We start from the raw sequence: 21,376 nt of genomic DNA on the forward strand, positions 1-21,376 counted from the left end.
ATATCTTCTTTATCCAATTCCCTATCAAAGGACACTTTGATGGTTTCCATGTCTTGGCCACTGAACAATGCTGCAATGAACACGGAGGTGCATACTGTTTTCACAGTGGCTGCATGAGTCTGCTATCCCACAAGCAGTGCAGGATGGTTCATACCTCTGACACCACTTGTTTGTTGATTTGTTAATAAGAGCTGTCCTGGCAGGTGTGAGGTGGTATTTCATTGTGGTTTTAATATGCATTTATCTAATGATTAGTGACAATTAACATTTTTTCATATGCCTATTGGCCATTTGTATATTCTCTTTGGAGCAGTGTCTATTCAGGTACTTTACTCATTTTAAAATTGGACTGTTTACCTTCCTGATGCTGGGATTTATAAGTTCCATAAATTTTGGTTATATATCCTTTATCAGATGTATTGGAAAATATGTTCTTTCATAAAGTGGGTTGTCTTTTTGTTTTCTTAATGGTGTCTTTTGCTGTGCAAAAGTTCTTTAATTTGATGTAGTCCTATTTGTTTATTTTGTCCTTTATTTCACTTACCCAGGGAGATATATCAGCAAAAATATTGTTTTTTTCCAAGATTTTTATGGTTTTGAACCTTATATTTAAGTCTTTTATCTATTCTGAGTTTATTTTTGTGAATGGTGTAACTTGGTGGTCTAGTTTTACTTTTTGCAAGTAACTGTTCAGCTTTCCCAACAGCATTTATTAAAGAGACTGTCTTTATTCCATGATATACCCTTGCTTTCTTTGTCAAATATTGACCATAAAGACATAGGTTTATTTTGGGGTTCTCTGTTCTGTTCCATTGATCAGTATGCCTGTTTTTAGGCCAGTACCAGGCTGTTTTGATTAAAATAACCTTGTAGTATAGCTTGATATCAGAAAGCATGATACCTCACATTTTCTTCTTCGTTTTCAGGAATGCTGAGGCTAGTCAGGTTCTTCTTTGGTCCCATATAAATTGTTTAAATATTTGTTCTAGATCTTTAAAGTATGCCATTGGTATTTTTAATAACAACTGCATTGAAATCCATAGATTGCTTTGGGTCATATGGTCATTTTAATGATGTTAATTCTTTCTTTTCATGAATTTATCCATTTCACACAGGTTGCCCAATTTTTTGGCATACAATTTTTATTATCTTTTCTTCTAATCCTTTGTATTTCTGTGATGTCAGTTGTTACTTCCCCTCTTTCATTTCTAATTTTATTTATTTGAATCTGCTCTGTTTTTTCTTGCTGAATCTGATTATAGGTTCATCAACCTTGTTTCCATTTTCAAAAAACCAGCTCTTGGTTTTATTGGTCTTTTGTATTACTTTGTTTTGTTTTTTTAGCCTGTGTGTCATTTATTTTAGCTTTAATCTTATTTTTTTTCTTCATCTGACTTCCTCTGAACTTAGTCTGTTGTTGTTATTTTTCCAGTTCTTTTAGGTTAGGTTGTTTACTTGAGCTTTCTCTTGCTTTTTACGGTATATCTGTAATGCTTTAAACATCCTTTTCAAGACTGCGTTTTCTGGATCCCATCAATTTTGGCTTGTTGTATCTTCATTCTCATTTGTTCCAAGAACATTTTTATTTCTTCCTTGAACTCACTGTTATTTCATAAAGTGCTATTTAGCCTCCATGTTGATTTCTAGTCTCATGCTATTATGATCAGAGACTAGAATGTAATCATTGTGGAAGATGCTTGATACAGTTTTAATCTTCTTAAATTTATTGAGACTTGTTTTGTGTCTTAACATGTGGTCTTTCCTAAAAAAATGTCCATGAGCAATTTAAAAATATGTATATTCTGCTCCTTTGGCGTAAAATGTTCTAAAGATATCAATTAAATGCATTTGATCTAGTGTGTCATTTAAGGCCACTGTTTCTTTGTTGATTTTTTGTCTGGAGGATTTATCCATTGATGTTAGCAGGGTGTTAAAACCCCTACTCTTACTGTATTGTGATCGATCTCTCCCTTTATGTCTATCAAAATCTGCTTATATATAAGGTGTTCCTATATTAGGTGCATAAATATTTACAAGGTTATATCCTCTTGATTGATTGCCCCCTTTATCATTATATAGTGTCCTTCTTTGTCCTTTACTATATAGCCTTTGTTTTAAAGTCTATTTTACCAGATACTAAGTTTTGCTACCACAGCTTTTTTCAAATTTCCATTTGCATGGAATACTTTTTTTCATCCCTTCTAGGAGTACCTTTTGTTCTGAGATGGGTCTCTTACAGACAACATATATATGGGTCATGTTTTCTTATCCATGTTGCTGTGCTATGTCTTTTGATTGGAGCATTTAATCCATTTATATTTAAGGTAATTATTAATATGTACTTATTTATTGCAATTTTATTTTTAAACCTATAATCCTCTTTCTCTTGATTTCTTTTATTCTTTCCTTTTTTAATAGCAGTTCTTTAAAATTTCTTTAAAATATCTTGATTTGATAGTAATGAATTCCTTAAGTTTTTTATTTATTCTTATTCTTATTAATTATTATTTTGTCTGAGAAGCTTTTTATTTTTCTTTCAATTTTAAATGATAGCTTTGATAAATAAAGTAGTCTCGGTTTTAGGTTCTTGTTTTGCATGATTTTGAATATTTCTTGCCAATTCCTTCTGGCCAGAAGTGTTTCTGTTGAGAAGTGACAGACAGCCTTATGAGGGCTCCTTTGTTGGTGATTAGTTACTTGATTAACTGCTTTTCTCTTGCTGCTTTTAGGATTTTTTTCTTTCTCTCTTATCTTTGGCATTTTAATTATGATGTGTCTTGGTGTGGGCCTCTTGGGTTCACCTTTAGTTGGACTCTCTGTGCTTCCTGAACTTGTGTGACTTTTACCTTTAACAATTTAGGGAAGTTTTCAGCTTTGAATTCTATAAACAAGTTCTCTATCCCTTGTTCATTCTTTTCTCCTTCATGAATGCCTATGATGTAGGTGTTGTTTCTCTTCATGTTGTCAAGAGGTCTCTTAGTTTCCGTAGGCTTTTTGATTCTCTTTTCTTTTTGCTGCTCTGCTTCTGTGCTTGTGTTTATCTTGTCCCCTAAATGGCAGGTTCAGTCTTCCATTTCATCCAACCTGCTGTTGATTCCTTCTGGTGCAGGCTTCTATTCAGACATTGTATTTTCCATTTTTGATTGTCCTTTTTTACCATTTCAATGTCTTTTTAAATACTTTTTCTTTGTTTAATGCTCTCATTTGATCATTCATTCTTTCTCTAAGATCCTTTAGCATCTTAATAACTATTATTTTGACCTCTGCATCTGGACATCTGGTTATTTCCATTTAATTTGATGCTTTTTCTGGGAATTTCTCTTGTTCTTTCATTGGCAATATTTCTTTGCCAACCCATTTTGTCTGTGTAATAGGTATATCTGCTCTGACTCCCTAATTTGTTGTGATGTCTTTATGAGGAAGGTGGGCTCAGTGGTAACATCCAAGCCAGTCAAGCTCCTTGCTCTAGGAATATTTCCTGAGGGCTCTATTTAACCTCCTGTTTTTTGTGAGTCTTGAATATTGTGGGTTGAGTTAACCCCCTTTAGGATGTTGGGTTCTAATGGTCTGGTGCCTACTGGACACCTTACTTGGACATACCACTTGTGTGGCTAGGGCTAGTTGAGTATAGCATTGGTGTGATCTGCTACCCACTACTGGTTGTGTTGGTTCTGAGTTCTCTTGGGTGGAATTAAAGAATGGGTTGAAGTCAGATACTGTTTGTAATCCACCATGTGCTACCTGTCTAGAGCTACTGCTTTGTTCATTGTTTCTATCTGCATTTTCTGTACCTGGGTGTTTGTGAAAGTGGCCAACTTATAGATAAGGATCAGCTTCCTCCTGTTTAAGCTGACAGAACCTCTATAAAAGAGCTCAAGTTCCTTAATATTTGCCTCCACTTTTCAGCTGCTCCACCTCCTCTTGCAGCTGCCTAGTCTTTCCTCAGAGTCTTATGTACAAAGACTATGGAGTGAGCACAGGCTGGACTCACCACCCCAAATCCTTCACACATTGAAAGCTTAGTGTGTTAGGACAGCTAAGATTCAGATAATGTTAGTAGCACACCCTACTTTGGGGGTCTCTTGGTCAGGAACTAAGTATGAGGAAAGTAGCCCCTACATCATAGCCTCATTGTACACCACTGTTGGATACTCCAATTCTGTTTCTTTCCAGCAAGAGAAACAGCAGGTTCTGCTTTTCTTTGGATATTATTTGCTTGGAGAATAGTTTTTCAACCTTTCACTCTGAATCTACTTTTATCCTTGTAGCTTAGATGTATTTCTTGAAGACAGCATACAGTTGGGTTTTGCTTTTTTATTCAGTCTGGTATTCTGTGCCTCTTTATTGGTTAAGTTCATTTACATTTAGGGTACTTATTGACACTTGATGATTTCCTATAGCCATTTTATGTTTTGTATTCTGGGGTCTGTGTCTTGTTTGATTCTTCTCCTTTTTGTTTCTGTCAGTTGTTTTTGTTTGGTGGTATTCCAAACTTTTTCCCCCTGCTTCTTCCTTTTTAAGCTATGTGTTTTAGTGGTGGCTTTTTCATGGGTGGTTACCATTAGGTTATTAAGATAAAAATGTTCTTATATATAAGAGTCCTTTCTCTTATGAGTCCTTCTGCAGTCCATCCTCCTTTGCTATTGCAGATATTTATTCTTTCTCCTTTTATGTTATTGTTTTCACAGATTATGCTTGTTTTTATTATGACCTTGTTGGAGCTTTTACTTGTAGTTTTGGTTTGTTTTGTTCTTTGTATCTGGTCAAATAACCCCCTTGAATATTTCTTGTATTGGGGGTTTTCTGGTGATAAATTACCTTAGCTTCTCTATGTCTGTAAAAGTTTTTATTTCTCCTTCATAATTGAAGGATAACATTGATGGATATAGTATTCTTGGCTGGTAATACCTCTCTTTTAGTACTTTGAATATGTTGGTCCACTCTCCTCTAGCTTAAAGAGTTTTAGGTGAGAAGTCTGATGATAACTTGATGGGCTTTCCTTTATATATTAAGTTCTTTTTTTCCCCTAGCATTCTTGAGGATTCTTTATCATTGATTTTTGACCTTTTAATTACAAGTGCCTTGGAAAAGGCCTGTTTGGGTTGAGGTAACTAGGCTTTCTGTTTGCTTCTTGGTTTTCTGGATCTAACTCTTTCCATAGGTTTGGGAAGTTCTCATTAATTGTTTGAATAGGCTCTCTATTCCATTCATCCTCTCTTCTTCTGATATACCCATTATTTTTTTTTTCTTTTTCTTCTTTTTCTGAAGCTGGAAACGGGGAGAGACAGTCAGACAGACTCCCGCATGCGCCCGACCGGGATCCACCCGGCACGCCCACCAGGGGCGACGCTCTGCCCACCAGGGGGCGATGCTCTGCCCCTCTGGGGCATTGCTCTGCCACGACCAGAGCCACTCTAGCGCCTGGGCCAGAGGCCAAGGAGCCATCCCCAGCCCAGGCCATCTTTGCTCCAATGGAGCCTTGGCTGCGGGAGGGGAAGTGAGAGACAGAGAGGAAGGAGGGGGGATGGAGAAGCAAATGGGCGCTTCTCCTATGTGCCCTGGCCGGGAATCGAACCCGGGTCCCCCGCACGCCAGGCCGACGCTCTACCGCTGAGCCAACTGGCCAGGGCCTACTCATTATTCTTATATTGCTCTTTCTGATGGAGTCAGACAATTCTTGTAGAGCTCTCACAGTTTTTTTTTTAATTTGTGAGTCTCCTCTTCTCCCTGTAGCATCTCTAGTTGCCTTTCTATAATGTCACTGATTCTCTCTTCTATCAGGCTTGTTCTATTAGCTAAACTTGCTACCTCAATTTTCAATTCTTATATTTAGTTCTTCATCTCTTTCAATTTCAATCTCCTTGATGAGGTATTCATGTCAGGACCTCTGGTGCAACATCAAGTATACCAACATTCTCATTATATAAATACCAGAAAGAAAAGAGAAAGAGCAAGGAATCAAGAACTTGTTTGAAGAAATATGACTCAAAATTTTTTAAATCTGGAAACGGCAATAAACATACAAGTCGAGGAAGTTCAGAGAGTCCCAAACAAGATGAATCCAGAGGACCACACTGAAACCCATTATAATTAATATGCCAAAGGTTAAAAACAAGCAGAGAATCTTAAAAGTAGCAAGAGAAAAGCAGTTAGTTACTGCAAGAAGCTTTCAAAAGACAGCTGATTTCTCAATAGAAACTCTATAGGCCAGAAGGAATTGGCATGAATTATTTAATGATGAAATGCAAAGACCCATAGTGTGGGAGTTGCATTAACAAGGTTCTTGTGCCAGCAGAGTCCACCCTTATGTCATATAACTTCTGGAGAAGGTTGGATTGCACCCTGGTGTGTTCTGAAGTTGGTTGGTGGGTCCACTGCTTCTGGAATCTGTTAGGATTGTTCTATTGAAGGTCAAAATCAGCCACCACTTCAGGCCTTTGGATAAGTACTAAAAAGTGATTTGTGGGCCCTGGCCGGTTGGCTCAGCGGTAGAGCATTGGCCTGGCGTGCGGGGAACCTGGGTTCGATTCTCGGCCAGGGCACATAGGAGAAGCGCCCATTTGCTTCTCCACCCCCCCCCTCCTTCCTCTCTGTCTCTCTCTTCCCCTCCCGCAGCCAAGGCTCCATTGGAGAAAAGATGGCCCAGGCGCTGGGGATGGCTCCTTGGCCTCTGCCTCAGGCACTAGAGTGGCTCTGGTTGCAGCAGAGCGACGCCCTGGAGGGGCAGAGCATCGCCCCCTGGTGGGCAGAGCTTCGCCCCTGGTGGGCGTGCCAGGTGGATCCCGGTCGGGCGCATGCGGGAGTCTGTCTGACTGTCTCTCCCCGTTTCCAGCTTCAGAAAAATACAAAAACAAAACAAACAAACAAACAACAAAAAAAGTGATTTGTGATTAGTTGTCACTTGTACTCGGCTTAGAAGTTCTTAGGCGAAGGTGAGCTACAGTCTGAGACCAATTCTCACTTATGTGAGGCCTGGGATCCTTTGGTGGGCACCATGATGTGACCTGAGGCCAGTTTCCTGTTCTTCCAGGCCAAGACTGGCTGTTGCTTATGACAGGCTTTAGGTCACCTTGTGGGAATTACCTAGCAAGTTGAGACCAGTCTCCATTTTTGGAACTCTTAGAAAGAGTGACAGGCACTCCAAGACTGGCCACTGCTTGCTTGGCATTTGTGGATCTTTGAGACATTTGGGGGAAGACTGCAGTGCAAGCCAAGGCAGGTGACTTGTTTGGAGCAGCTGCAAAGGAGGCTTGGGTGAGCAAGCAGGTGAGTTGAGTGTAGCAAGAACTCAAGGAATCGCCAGGATGGTATGAAAAGCTTTAGCTAGATTAATGGAGAGCTTAGATTTGGCAACCACCAGCTCTGGGATAGCTGGGTGGGGAAAAAGTTCAACAAAGGAACAGTGGTGCCCACCAGCACTTCCATCTCCTGAGATAGTGACCCTGACCCATGACCTTATAGTCCTAGGCAAAAAGTTGGTCAACTTAGTTCCTTTCTGTATGTTCATGGTACTTTTGAAGATGCTGCCCCTGTGCTGGAGATTAGAACAAGTGGGTTTGTGGATGAGTGAGTCTATTCATGGTCCATTTAAGACCTGCAGCACCTCTGTTTCCTGCAGCGCTTTTTCTCTCTGGGACACAATCTCTACTGGTTTTCAAAGCCAGATTTCATGAGCATTCCTCTTCTCAGCACTGATTCCATGGGTTAGGGATCCAGGTGTGGTGCTGGGACCCCTTGCTCCTCAGGAGACCTCTGCAACCTAGATATGTCTTTTGATTCTTAAGTGCCACACCATGTGTATGAAACCCACACTTTCCACATCTTGCCCCTGCAACCAGTCTCAACATGGCTTCTTTTTTATATCTTCAGTTATAGAACTCCTGTTCAGCTAGTCTTCAGGTGGTTCTCAATGATGACTGTTCTATAATTTAGTTCTAATTTTGAACTACATGTGGTCATGGGAAGAGGCAAGCCCAGAGTTTATATACTCTGCATCCTGACTAGAAGTATTTGTATTACAATTATGGATTTTATATGTGTTAAAAAAAAATCCCTGCATTTCAGGAATAAATACTACTTGATCAAGGTTTATAGCCCCTTTAATGTGTTCTTGAAATTAATTTGTTAATATTTTGTTGAGAATTTTTCCATCTATATTCACTCAGGAATATTGGTATATAGTTTTTTCTTTTTTGTTGTATATACATTTGGCTTTGATTTTATGGCAATGCTGGCCTTGTAAAATTAGATTTAATGCATTGCGTTCTTTCTTCTTTAATTTTTTTAAAGAGTTTGAAAAAAGATTGGTGTTAATTATTTAAGTGTTTGGTAGAATTTTCCAATGTAGCCATTGGTCCTAGTGTGTTCTCTGTTTACAGGGTTTCGTTTATCAATTCAATCTTCTCCCTCATTATATTTCTGTTTATGCTATTTATTTATTCATTATTCAGTCTTGGTGGGTTGTATGTTTCTAAGAATATAAACATTTCTTGTAGGTTATGTAATTATTGCCATATAATTTTTATTGTAGTCTTTTGTGATTCTTTGAGGTATTAATGTTTCCTTTTTCAGTTATGATTTTTATCTATTGGAATCTTCTCTCTTTTTTCTTAGTCCAGCAAAAGGCTTGTCAATTTTGTTTCTTTTTTTTTTAATAACTCGTGTAGTTCTACAGCTATATTTTTTATTTCTTTTTTATTTTTTTGAATTATTTTTACTTATTTATTCATTTTAGAGAAGAGAGACAGAGAGAGAGACAGAGACATAGAGAGAGAAGGGGGAGGAGCAGCAAGCATCAACTCCCATATGTGCCTTGACTGGGCAAGCCCAGGGTTTTGAACCAGCGACCTCAGCGTTCCAGGTCGACACTTTATCCACTGCGCCACCACAGGTCAGGCCAATTGTGTTTCTTTTAAAAAGTTAGCTAATTGTTTCATTGTTTTTCTCACTGTTTGATTTAGGTCCATTTGATCTTTATTTTCTTCTTTACACTAACTTTGGGCTTAGTTTGTTCTTCTTTTTCTAGTTGCTTGAGGCATAAAGTTTCATCGTTTGAGATTTTTGTATATCCTTAATGGATATATTTATCGCTATGATAAACTTCCCTCAAAGAACTACTTTTTAAAATATCTCAGTTTTATTTTTTTTATTAAGGAAAGAACTTATTAACCTTTGTTTTAAACTTTATGCCCAGGATTCCTCAGCTTAATTAGTTGCAAAGAATGATTTATGTATAAGCAATAAATGAAAAGAGCTGCAGTGTCCAAGAGGCTTATGTGTAAAAATATTAGAGATTTTGATTTATTAGATCCATGAACAAAATTTGAAAAAGCAGTCATAATCTAAAATAGTAGCTTCCAGAAACTTGTTCAAGTTTTATCTTCTTCAAAAGTTGACTCAAATTTGTTTGTTTCATTCTTGGAAGCCTCATCAAAATTCTTCAAAAGATCAGAACTTCATCATCATCATACTCTCTGGAATCAAGTGATGTTTTTGCATACACACATTGTTTAGGCAGAGCTTCAGCCAGTTTCCTTAAACTGATCATACTGTCTGCATCAAGCTCATTTAAAGTACTGGGTGGCATTTATTTCAGCTCCTTTGTCTCAGTATGGCCTGTATCGGTGAAAGGTTCACTGCCAGAGATGCCTGAACTTTATGGTTATTATAAGTGAATAACTGTTCCTTGCTTGTGAACATATTCACCTTTTTAATACCAGATATATTGTTTACTCCTGACATATTTAAAGAGAATTGAAGTTTTTTGTTTTGGTTTGCTTTGTTTTGCTTTGTGTTGCTTTTTAATCGTTTAACCACCTTCTTTTTCTGTATGTAGTTCCTTCCCACCAACACACACTTGCACCTGCAGTTTGGTGAGTGTCTCCTAGTTCATAATAGTTTATTTCGTCTTGTGGGAGAGGCAAGGGAACCCATGCCAACATGGGAAACTATGGCTGGCATTCAGGGGGTTGTGCAGAACAGCTGAGAATAAGCACACACACAGGAGCAAAGATGGCGGCTAGAGGAAGGCTGGAAGTGATGCTCAGCATTCCATTGTTTTAGTATGTTGTGTTTCCATTTTCATTTGCTCTGAGATTTAAAAAAATAAAATTATTTCTCCTTGACTCTTTGATTTTTCAGGAGTGTGTTAATTTTCACATATTTGTAGATTTTCCAACTTGTTGATTTCTAGTTTTGTACTATTACAGTTTAAAAAGATACTTGATAAAATTTCAATTCCCTTAAATTTGTTATTTGTTTTGTGCCTAGCATATCATATATCCTGGAGAATGTTTCATGTACTCTTCAGAGGAATGTGTATATTATTTTACTGGTGCATGTAATGTTTCATAAATGCTTGTTCAGTCCATTTGATCAAATGTATGTTTCAAATTCAATATTTTTATTGTTTTTTATCTGTATGATCTATGCATTGCTAAAAGTAACAAATTAAAGTCCTACTATTACTGTTTTGTTGTCTTCTCCCTTTAAATCTGTTAATGTTTGCTATTCTGGTCTTGAATGCATATATAATTATCTTCTTGATAAATTGACTCCTTTATTATTACATATTAACTTATTTAGACTTTGTTACCATTTCTTGACTTAAAGTGTATTTTGTCTGATATAAATACAGCTTTCCCATTTTTGGTTTCTACTTGCATGATCTATACTCGTTCATCTCTTTACTTTGAACTTATCTGTCTCTTTAAAGCTTAAGTGAATCTCTTGTAGGTATCATATAATTATGTCCTGTGTTATTACCCCATCTAGCTATTCTGTGACTTTTGATTGATTTTAATTTATTTACATTTAGAGTAATTACTGATATGTAAGGACTTAGTACTGACATCTTATTTTTTTCTTTTTTTTATTATTATTTTTTTCCTGTCTGTTTCTGCCTACCTTTATAAATTGGTGATATTCAATGTTGGTATGCTCTCTTTTCTTTTTATATTTTATGAATCTGCTATAGGTTTCTCCTTTATTATTATCAGGAGAACTACACTAAACATATAAATAAAACAGTCCATTTTAAGTTCATAGCAACTTAATTTTATCACCCACAAAATCCACCCTTATACTCCCCTTTTCATATTTTAATATCATAATATACCTCTTTATATATTATATAATCATTAGCTATTATAGTAGCTATAGTTATTTTTAATATTGTTTTATTTTAACCTTTATACCATAGTTAGGTGGTTAACAAACCATCCTATTACAAAATTGGATTTTCTTAAATATTGACCTTTAGCAGTGCACTGTATAATTTCATGTTGACTGACATATTTTCATTTTAGCTTAAAGAACTATTTTCATCATTTCTTGCAAAGTTTAGGTGTGGTGGTGATGAAGTCACTTAGTTTTTGTTTGTTTGGGAAAGTCTTTATTTCTCCTTCATATCTGAAAGATAACTTTGCTGGAGTATTCTTGGCTGGAAATTATTTTTCTATCAAAATTGAACAACTCATTCCACTCTTTCCTAGCAATTTCTGCTGAGATAGCTGAAGGGGTTCTTTTGTAGGTTACAATCTTTTTTTGCCTTGTCTGCTTTTAGGATTCTTTCTTTAGCTTTGATTTCTCGGTTTCATTATAATGCATCTTGGAGAAGCATTTTTGCATTGAGATAATAAGGTGATCTATCAGCTTTGTTAGCTTGAATGTCCAAATTCTCTCCCTAAATTTAGGAAGTTCACAGCTATTGTTACTTTAAATAAACTAACAGCATGCTTCTCTTCCTCTACTCCTTATTGAATCCTGTTTATTCAAATTTTTGTTCTTTTCATGCAGTTGGCTACTGGAAACTTTTTGCTTTAAGAAGAAGGCATTACAGCTAAACTGTATGGTTTTTCCCATGCACACAGATTAAGATGTGTTTTTCTGATAGTACTACATTGTCTGGACTAGCTCACAATGTTTAACTTAGCAGTGCATAAAAGAAGCTTGTCAGAAAGTAGGGGGGATTTAGCTTTTTTGGGATCTGCAGATCCAGTAGGAGATTTACAGGTAAGGTTCTCTCCAAGCAATATGGCAAAGGGGGCTTCCAGCTGAACTCCCAAGCAAAATCATCAAGTACCTCACCTCACTGATATATATTTTTTAATTTTATACTTTTATTTAGACAATTAATTTTAACAGGGTGACATGGGTCAACCAGAATACATGGATTTAAATAAAATATCTCCAGATCATTTTGACATTTGATTATCTTGTATACTAAGGTGACCAACTTTTATACAATGAAAAGGAAGACAAAAATAAATTGAAGAAAACAATATCATAAATAAAAAACCATTTTATTCATTGCAACAATATACTATAATATGATAAATGCATAATAAAAACATTTCTAATATTTTATATTGTAATTATGCTTACATGCCTATTAATTTTTAATAATAATTGTAAGAAAAAAGTACTCATTTAGATACAAATATGTCACATCACATGCAAAGGATCGACTGCATTGATTGAATACATACATTTACAGATTATTCTTCTAATATCAAAAAGGAGGACTGTTGGGCAGATAAAATATATTATGCACTCTTTGTTAAAGATGGTATTGCCCACATGGAAGCCCGTCACCCAGGTGATGGTATTGATTGCCCTTCTTGCTTGGGATGGGCATGATTATGTTAATATGTGTTGGAAGAGGGCTTTTGTGCCAAAAGGTTTTAAAAGGAAGAGAGATCACGTTGTTCCTATGTTGTAGGAGGACCCATGCTGTAGGAGAGCAGAGCACGTGGAGGAGGCCAGGAGAAGCAGCCAGGATGCTGGAGTGCTGAGAGAGAAGCCAATTTGTGCAGAGAGAAGGAGATGGGAAACAGAGGTGAATAAGGCTGGTAAGGTAGAAACTTTTGATCCTAGGAAAACTTGGATAAGTCAGTGGTTTTGGGAGCCCTGAATGGAAAGGGAAGTGTTTTCCCACTGTGTGTATTTCTTGCCCGCTGGGTGCAAACTAGAATTAAAGCTAATGGCCCACCAGTTCTTGGTTCCATTGTTACATTACCATCTGTTCAAATCTAATGCGAACATGCACTGGCCAGGCGGCTCTGATGATGGCTGTGGCTATTGGCTTTACAAGGACATGTAGGAGGACACCTTTTGAGGGAGATGGAACTTACAAAAGAAGAACTGTCCTCCCTAAAGGAGGACAACTGTCACCTTATGTATACCCATCACCCAAAATCAAATCGTCCTCCATCATCTTTTATTTGGTTTTCTTTATGCCCCACCCCTGTCACCACCGCCTCCCTCTCTTCCCTTCCCCTAACCCTGGTAACCACTGCACTCTTATCTATGTCCATGAGTCTCAATTTTGTGTCCCACCTATGTATGGAATAATACAGTTCTAAGTTTTTAATTAATTAATTTATTTATTTCACTCAGTATAATGTTATCAAGGTCCATCTATGTTGTCATAAATGATCCAATGTCAACATATCTTATGGCTGAGTAGTATTCCATAGTATGTATGTACCAATGTACCATATCTTCTTTATCCAATCTTCTGTTGAAGGGCTTTTAGGTTGTTTCCATGTCTTGGCCACCATGAACAAGGCTGCGATGAACACGGGGCTGTCTGTGTCTTTACGTACCAATGTTCTTAAGTTTTAGGAGAATATACCCAGAAGAAAAATTGCTGAGTCATATAATAGTTCTATTCTTAATTTTTTGAGGCACCACATACTTTCTTCCATAATGGTTGTACTACTTTACATTCCCACCAACAATAAATGAGGGTTCCTCTTTCTCCACAGCCTTTCCAACACTTGTTATTACCTATCTTGTTGATAATAGCTAATCTAAAAGGTGTGAGGTGGTATCTCATTGTAGTTTTGATTTGCATTTTTCTAATAGCTAGTGAAGATGAGCATCTTTTCATATATCTGTTGACCATTTGTATTTCTTCTTGGGAGAAGTGTCTGTTCATGTCCTCTTTCCATTTTTTTATTGGATTGTTTGCTTGTTTGTTGTTCAGTTTTGTGAGTTCTTTGTATATTTTGGATATTAGGCCCTTATCTGAGCTGTTGTTTGAAAGTATCATCTCCCATTCAGTTGGCTGTCTGTTTGTTTTGTTGTCAGTTTCTTTTGTTGTGCAAAAGCTTCTTAGTCAAATGTAGTCCCTTTCTTTTCTCTTTGCCTTTACTTCCCTTGCCTTTGAAGTCAAATTCCTAAAATGTTCTCTATGAACCAGGTCCAAGAGTTTAGTACCTATGCTTTCTTCTATGTAATTTATTGTTTCAGATCTTATATTTAGGTCTTTGATACATTTTGAATTAATTTTGGTACAAGGAGAGAAACTGTAGTCAAGATTCATTCTTTTGCACATGGCTTTCCAGTTTTCCCACCACCATTTATTGAAGAGGCTTTCTTTTCTCCATTGTGTGTTTTTGGCCCCTTTATCAAAGATGATTTGACTATATATATATGGTTTTATTTCTGGGCTCTCTATTCTATTCCAGTGGTCTGAGTGTCTCTTTTTCTGCCAATACCATGCTGTTTTGATTATCGTGGCTCTGTAGTATAATTTGAAGTAAGATATTGTAATGCCCCCAGCTTCATGTTGTTTTCCTTAAGATTACTTTGGCTATTCGGGGTTTTTTATTGTTCCATATAAACCTCATGATTTTTGTCCACTTCTTTAGAAAATGACATTGAAATTTTGATGGGAATTGCATTAAATTTGTATATTGCTTTGTGTAATATGGTCATTTTAACTATATTTATTCTTACTATCTAAGAACAAGAAATATTTTTTCCATTTCATTGTGTCTTTTTCAAGTTCCTTTAACAATGCTTTGTAGTTTTCATTATATAGGTCCTTTACATTCTTTGTTAAGTTTTTTTTTTTTTTTTTTGTATTTTTCTGAAGCTGGAAACGGGGAGGCAGTCAGACAGACTCCTGCATGCGCCCGACTGGGATTCACCAGGCATGCCCACCAGGGGGTGATGCTCTGCCCATCGGGGTGTCACTCTGTCGCGGCCAGAGCCACTCTAGTGCCTGGGGCAAAGGCCAAGGAGCCATCCTCAGCACCGGGCCATCTGTTGCTCCAATGGAGCCTCAGCTGCAGGAGGGGAAGAGAGAGACAGAGAGGAAGGAGAGGGGGAGGGGTGGAGAAGCAGATGGGTGCCTCTCCTGTGTGCCCTGGCCAGGAATCGAACCTGGGACTTCCGCACGTCAGGCCAACGCTCTACCACTGAGCCAACAGGCCAGGGCCTCTTTGTTAAGTTTATTCCTAGATATTTTTTTTTGTTGTGACCATAAGAGGAATTATTTTTTTAGTTCATTTTTTGAAGTTTCATTGTTGGCATATAAGAAAGCAATAGGCTTTTCTGTATATTAATTTTGTATCCTGCAACCTTACTGTATTGGTTTACTGTTTCTAATAGCCTTTCTGTGGAGTTTTGGGGTTTTCTATATACAGGATCATATCATCTGCAAAAAGTGAAACGTTTACTTCTTTCCCAATATGAACGCCTTTTATTTCTTTCTCTTGTCTGATTGCTCTTGCTAGAACTTCCAGCACTACATTGAATAGGAGTGGTGAGAGTGGACAGCCTTCTCTGGTTTCTGATTTTAGAGGAAACGTTTTCACATTTTTGCCATTTAATATGATCTTAGCTGATGGTTTGTCATAAATGGCATTATTATGTTTCAGATATCCTTTGATATCCATTTCATTGAGTGCTTTAAACATACAATGATGTTGTATTTACTGAATGCCTTTTCTGCATCTATTGATAAGATCATATCTTTGTTTTGTTGATATGATGTATTATGATAATCGTTTTACGTATGTTAAACCATCCTTGTGATTCTGGGATGAGTCCCCCTTTGATCATGGTGAATTATTTTTTTAATGTGTTGTTGTATTCGATTTGCTAGAATATTGTTTAGGATTTCTTCATCTGTATTCAATAGAGATATTGGTCTGTAGTTTTCTTTTTCTTTTTGAGTTGTCCTTGCCAGGTTTTGGTATGAGTGTTATGTTGGCCTCATAAAATGTGTTTGAAAGTATTAGTTTTTCTTCAATTTTTTGGAAGACTTTGAGTAAGATAAGAACCAAATTCTCCTTTAAATGTTTGATAGAATTCACCAGTACAGCTATCTGGCCCTGGATTTTTTGGGGGGGAGGTTTTTGATAGGTGTTTCTAATTCCTCTCTGCTTATGGGTCTGTTTGGGCTTTCTACTTCTTCATGATTCAGTCCTGGAAGATTGTGTTGTTCTATAAATTTATCCATTTCTTCTACATTGTTAGATTTGGTGGCATATAGTTTTCATAGTATTCTACAATAATTCTTTGTATATCTATGATATCTTTGGTGATTTCTCCTCTTTCATTTTGGATTTTGCTTATATGAGTTCTTTCTCTTTTTTTCCATAGTGAGTCTTGCCAAGGATTTGTCAGTTTTGTAGATCTTTCAAAGAACCAGCTCCTTGTTTTATTGATTTTGTCTATAGTTTTTCTGTTCCCTATTTCATTTATTTCTGCTCTGATTTTTATTATTTCCTTTCTTCTGCTGGGTTTGCATTGCCTTTGTTCTTCCTTTTCTAGTTCCTTAAGATGTAATGTTAGGTTCTTTACTTGGGCTCTCTCCTGTTTGTTCCTATAAGCCTGTAGTGAGATGAACTTCCCTCTTATTACTGCTTTTGCTGCATCCCAGAGATTCTGATATGCCATGCTGTCATTTTCATTTGTCTGTATATATCTTTTAATCTCTGCTTTCATTCCTTCTTTGACCCACTCATTTTTGAGAAGAATGTTGTTTAATTTCACATTTTTGTGGGTTTGTTTACTTCTTTTTTGAAGTTCAATTCTAGTTTCAAAGAATTATGGTCAGACAATATGATTGGTATAATTTCAATCTTTCTAAATTTGTTGATGTTAGTTTTGCGTTTCCAACATATGGTCAATTCTTGAGAATGTTCCATGTACACTGGAGAAAAATGTATCCTTTGACATTTTGGAATGAAATGTCCTGTAGATGTCTATCATATCCAATTGTTCTAGTGTTTCATTTCAGGCCAATATTTCTTTATTGATTTTCTGTTTTGATTAATGATCTAGAGCCATCAGTGGTATAGTGAGGTCTCCAAGTATGATCGTATTTTTGTCAGTTTTTCTTTTTAGATCAGTTAGTACATAGGTAGTCAACCTTTTTATACTTACCGCCCACCTTTGTATCTCTGCTAATAGTAAAATTTTCTAACCGCCCACTGGTTCCACAGTAATGGTGATTTATAAAGTAGGGAAGTAACTTTACTTTATAAAATTTATAAAGCAGTTACAGCAAGTTAAAGCATATAATAATAATTACTTACCAAGTACTTTATGTCAGATTTTTGCTAAGTTTGGCAGAATAAATCTTTATAAAACAACTTACTATCGTTAAATTTATCTTTTTATTTATACTTTGGTTGCTTTGCTACTGCCCACCATGAAAGCTGAAATGCTCACTAGTGGGAAGTAGGGACCAGGTTGACTACCACTGGGTTAGTAGATGTCATATACTTTGGTGCTCCTTGGTTTGGTTCATTTATATTGAGAAGTGTTATGTCTTCTTGATTCAATGTCACCTTTACATTATGAACTGACCATCTTTGTCTCTGATTACATTTGTTGTCTTATAGTCAGCATTAATAGATATGAGTATGGCTACACCTGCATTTCTGGGGATATTATTTTCTTGGAGAATCAATTTCCAACCTCTCATTTTGAATCTATTTTTACCCTTGTAGCTTAGATGTGTTTCTTGAAGGCAGCATACAGGTGGGTTTCCCTTTTTTAATCTACTCTGCTACTCTGTGTCTTTTAATTGGAGACAGTCCATTTACATTTAATGTAATTATTAACACTTGAGGGTTTCCTACTGCCATTTTATATACTGCTTTCTGATAGCCCTGTGTCTTCTTTGGTTCTTCTAATTTGTTTTTCTGTCATTTGTTTTTGTTTAGTGGTATTTCATACTTCTATACTCTGTGTCTTCTTTTTTGATGCTATGTGTTTCAGTAGTGGCATTTTCAGGGGTGGTTACCATTAGGTTATTAGAAGAAAAATTATCAAATTTATTAGAGTCCATTATCTTTTTTTTTCTTTTTTTTGTATTTATCTGAAGTTGGAAATGGGGAGGCAGTCAGACAGACTCCAGCATGCGCCCAACCGGGATCCACCTGGCGTGCCCACCAGGGGGCAATGCTCTGCCCATCTGGGGCATTGCTCTGTTGCAACCAGAGCCATTCTAGTGCCTGAGGCAGAGGCCACAGATCCATCCTCAGCGCCCGGGCCAACTTTGCTCCAATGGAGCCTTGGCTGCGGGAGGGGAAGAGAGAGACAGAGAGGAAGGAGAGGGAAAGGGGTGGAGAAGCAGATAGGTGCTTCTCTTGTGTTCCCTGGCCGGGAATCGAACCCGGGACTTCTGCATGCCAGGCCAACACTCTACCACCGGCCAGGGCCTTAGAGTCCATTATCTTATGCGTGCTTCTGCACTCCATCCTCCTTTGCCACTGCTGATCTTTATCCTCTCCCTTTTTATGTTATTATTGTCACAGTTTATCTTTGGTTTTATGGTGCTCTTGTTAAAACTTTTACTTGTAGTTTTGTTTTGTTCTTTGTATCTGGACAGATAACCCCCTTTAGTATTTCCTGTAGTGGGGGTTTTCTGGTGATAAATTCCCTCAGCTTTGTATGTCTGTAAATGTTTTCATTTCCCTTTCATATTTGAATGATAGCTTTGATGGATATGGTATTCTTGGCTGGTAGTTTCTTCTTTCAGTACTTTAAATGTTGGGGTCCACTCTCTTCTGGCTTACAGAGTTTCTGCTAAGAAATCTGATGATAGCCTAATGGACCTTCCTTTACATGTTATATTCTTCTTCTCCCTAGCTGCCTTGAGGATTTTTTCTTTGTCATAGATTTAAGATAATTTCATTACAGTGTGCCTTGGAGTAGGTCTGTTGAGGTTGAGGTAAGTTGGTGTTCTGTTTGCTTCTAGGATTCAAGGCTCTAATTCTTTCCACAGGCTTAGAAAGTTCTCATCGATTATTTGTTTGAATATGTTCTCCATTCCTTTTTATCTCTCTTTTCTTTCTGATATACCCATTATTTTTATGTTGCTCTTTCTGATGGAGTCAGACAATTCTTGTAGGGCTTTCTCATTTTTTTAAATCATGAGTCTCTTTCTTCTTTTCTCTGTAGTATCTCTAGTTGCCTGTTTTCAATGTCAATAATTCTCTCTCTATCTGGTCTGTCCTATTAGCTAAGCTTGTTACCTCATTTTTCAGCTCATATATTGAGTTTTTATTTCTGTTTTGTTCCCTTTTATAGTTTGAATTTCCTTGGTGAAGTATTCTTTTTGTTCATTACATTGTTTTTTGAGCTCTCTAAATTGCCTTTCAGATCTTTCTTGTATTTAATTGAATATTTTTAGGACTTCAATTTTGAATTCTCTGTCATTTAACTCCAAGGTTTCCAAGTAAGTAAAATTTTTTCTAGAAATTTTTCATCATCTATCTGAGCTATGTCTCTGTCTTTTGTATCCATGATATTTGATTTCTTTTTCCTTAATAGCATGTGAGACTGGTATTATTAATAACACTAATAAGAGATAATTAAAATAAAAAATTGAAAAAATGAAAATTCTATAATGATAAGAACAAAAACTACAGAAAACTAAAAGCAGAAACTGAGGAAAATGACAAAAGGGGGAAAACGAAGTAAACAAGCAAAATACACAAAGAAAAATATGAGTCCAATATATAATAATTTGATGATAAATGATGATCAAATGAGAGAAAATAAAAGAAAAAAGAGAAAGGGGAAGAAACAGGAAGAGAGAAGAAAAAGAAAAAAAGAAACAACAACAAAAAAGAAGTAAAGTTTTCTGAAATGAAACCCTCACAGAAAACAAGAATGAAAAATGTAATAACTATGGATAATGAAATTCAAAAGGAAAAGAAAAAAAGAAGAAAGAAAAAAGGAAAAAGAAAAAAATGACAAAAAGTGTTATAAAAGTATAATTTTTTCCTGGTTTTGAGAGGTAACTTCTTTCTTCCTTTTTTTGCCTCTGTGAGGGCTTTTGGACAGAGGTATGCTGGTGTGTCACTCTGGCAATGATGGAGGCTGGGCCTCAGTCCCGTTGGTAGGTGAGGCTTTTAGGGCTTTGCAATTTTATGGCTATAGCAATGGTAGTCTCAGTTTTCCAGGTGCCTCTGACCACGTCCCTCTCACCAGAACTAGCAGCCTGGAGACTTAGCTGTGTGATCTGCCTCAGCCACTGTCTGCAAAGCAGAAGGATCTATGCATAGCCAGGTCCTTTTTCCAGTACTGCTCAAAGCACAGTTCTTGGCAAGGTAGCAGCAATGAGAGCCACCAGCAAGTGCAGTCAGGCCAGGGTGCATATCGCAGATCAAGGGCCTTTCTGCTACATACAAACAAATTTCTATGGGCCTACAGGCAGATCTAGCATGCCTCAGCATGCCAGGTGTCTAATCTCCACAAGCTTCTCCTTCGTGAGTTGTTTGGTAGCCCACAGTAGGCCATGTGTGTGTCCAGATCCCAGGATTCCAGCAATGCTCAATGCACACAGATGCTTGCACCCACCCACTCAGGCACTCAGTACCTATGATCTCAGTCAGAGCCAGGAATGCACATAGATGCTTGCATCGGCCCACAGGGGCACCCAGCGCAGGCAGTCTCAGGCTAAGGATTTTGGCCTGTGCGCCTGCACTGCACTGGTGATCGTGGTACTGAGAATGCTCAAAGACACTGGCAATGGCTCATGCAGGTGCCTGGTGCTGATAATCTCGGGCTCAGCACTCTACCCACATGCCCAGTGCCAGTGATGTTAGGTGGAGCCACTCACACACCGCCGGTGATCGTGGAGCCAGGAATGCACAAAGATGCTGGCACTGGCCCACACGGGCACCTTGTGCTGATAATTTTAAGTGGAGCCCACTGCTCATGTGCACACCCAGCCTCCATAATCTCAGGCAGATCCTGTGTGTTCTTTCTTTTGTTTGAGCACCTACCCTAACTCAGCTCCTTCTCTTCTATCTCAGTCTCTCCACTTCAGTTGGCTCCAAACTAAAGTGCCCCTACCTCAGATCAGTGAGGAAAGCGAAATACCCTATTCTCCATCTTATTTCCTTCAGAGTGGATTATATATTCAGCCACCTTTTCACCCAATCATACCTTTGTCTTGTGTGTGTATATTTCAGGTGATCCTGAGATATTTTTTTCTCTGTCTTTAGTTGTTGAATTTGTTGAAATTTCAAGGGGAGAAATCGGGCGTATCCCTCACACTGCCATTTCTCTGATGTCACTCCTCACTGATACTTTTAGCAGCCTCTTTTCCATCTTTTTC

General features: G+C 37.3%; 1 protein-coding gene, 1 non-coding gene and 1 pseudogene across 6 annotated transcripts in view; 1 reads left to right on the top strand and 2 right to left on the bottom strand.

Moving 5' to 3' along the window:
• LOC136393843 (interferon-induced very large GTPase 1-like) overlaps nucleotides 1-21,376 on the top strand; it is a 40,238-nt gene that overhangs the window by 1,267 nt on the left and 17,595 nt on the right. Inside the window, exons 3-4 of one of the 5 annotated variants that reach the window (XM_066366505.1) lie at nucleotides 8,735-8,890; nucleotides 12,722-12,851. The exons of 1 other annotated variant lie outside the window; for it this stretch is intronic. Coding sequence is in view for 2 of the 4 variants with exons in the window: in XM_066366494.1 (XP_066222591.1) it covers nucleotides 12,826-12,838 (13 nt within the window). In the remaining 2 variants the exon portion in view is untranslated. The remainder of the gene's footprint in view (nucleotides 1-8,734; nucleotides 8,891-12,721; nucleotides 12,852-21,376) is intronic. 3 more of the 5 variants (XM_066366494.1, XM_066366508.1, XM_066366500.1) reach the window with 3 other exon arrangements.
• LOC136387998 (transcription factor BTF3 pseudogene) lies at nucleotides 9,369-9,898 on the bottom strand (annotated as a pseudogene).
• Nucleotides 15,154-15,229, bottom strand: TRNAV-GAC (transfer RNA valine (anticodon GAC)). The gene has a single exon. It is a non-coding gene; the product is annotated as a tRNA-Val (tRNA).

Source organism: Saccopteryx leptura, chromosome 1 (assembly GCF_036850995.1).
Source record: "Saccopteryx leptura isolate mSacLep1 chromosome 1, mSacLep1_pri_phased_curated, whole genome shotgun sequence".
In the NCBI taxonomy this organism is placed as follows: Eukaryota; Metazoa; Chordata; class Mammalia; order Chiroptera; family Emballonuridae; genus Saccopteryx; species Saccopteryx leptura.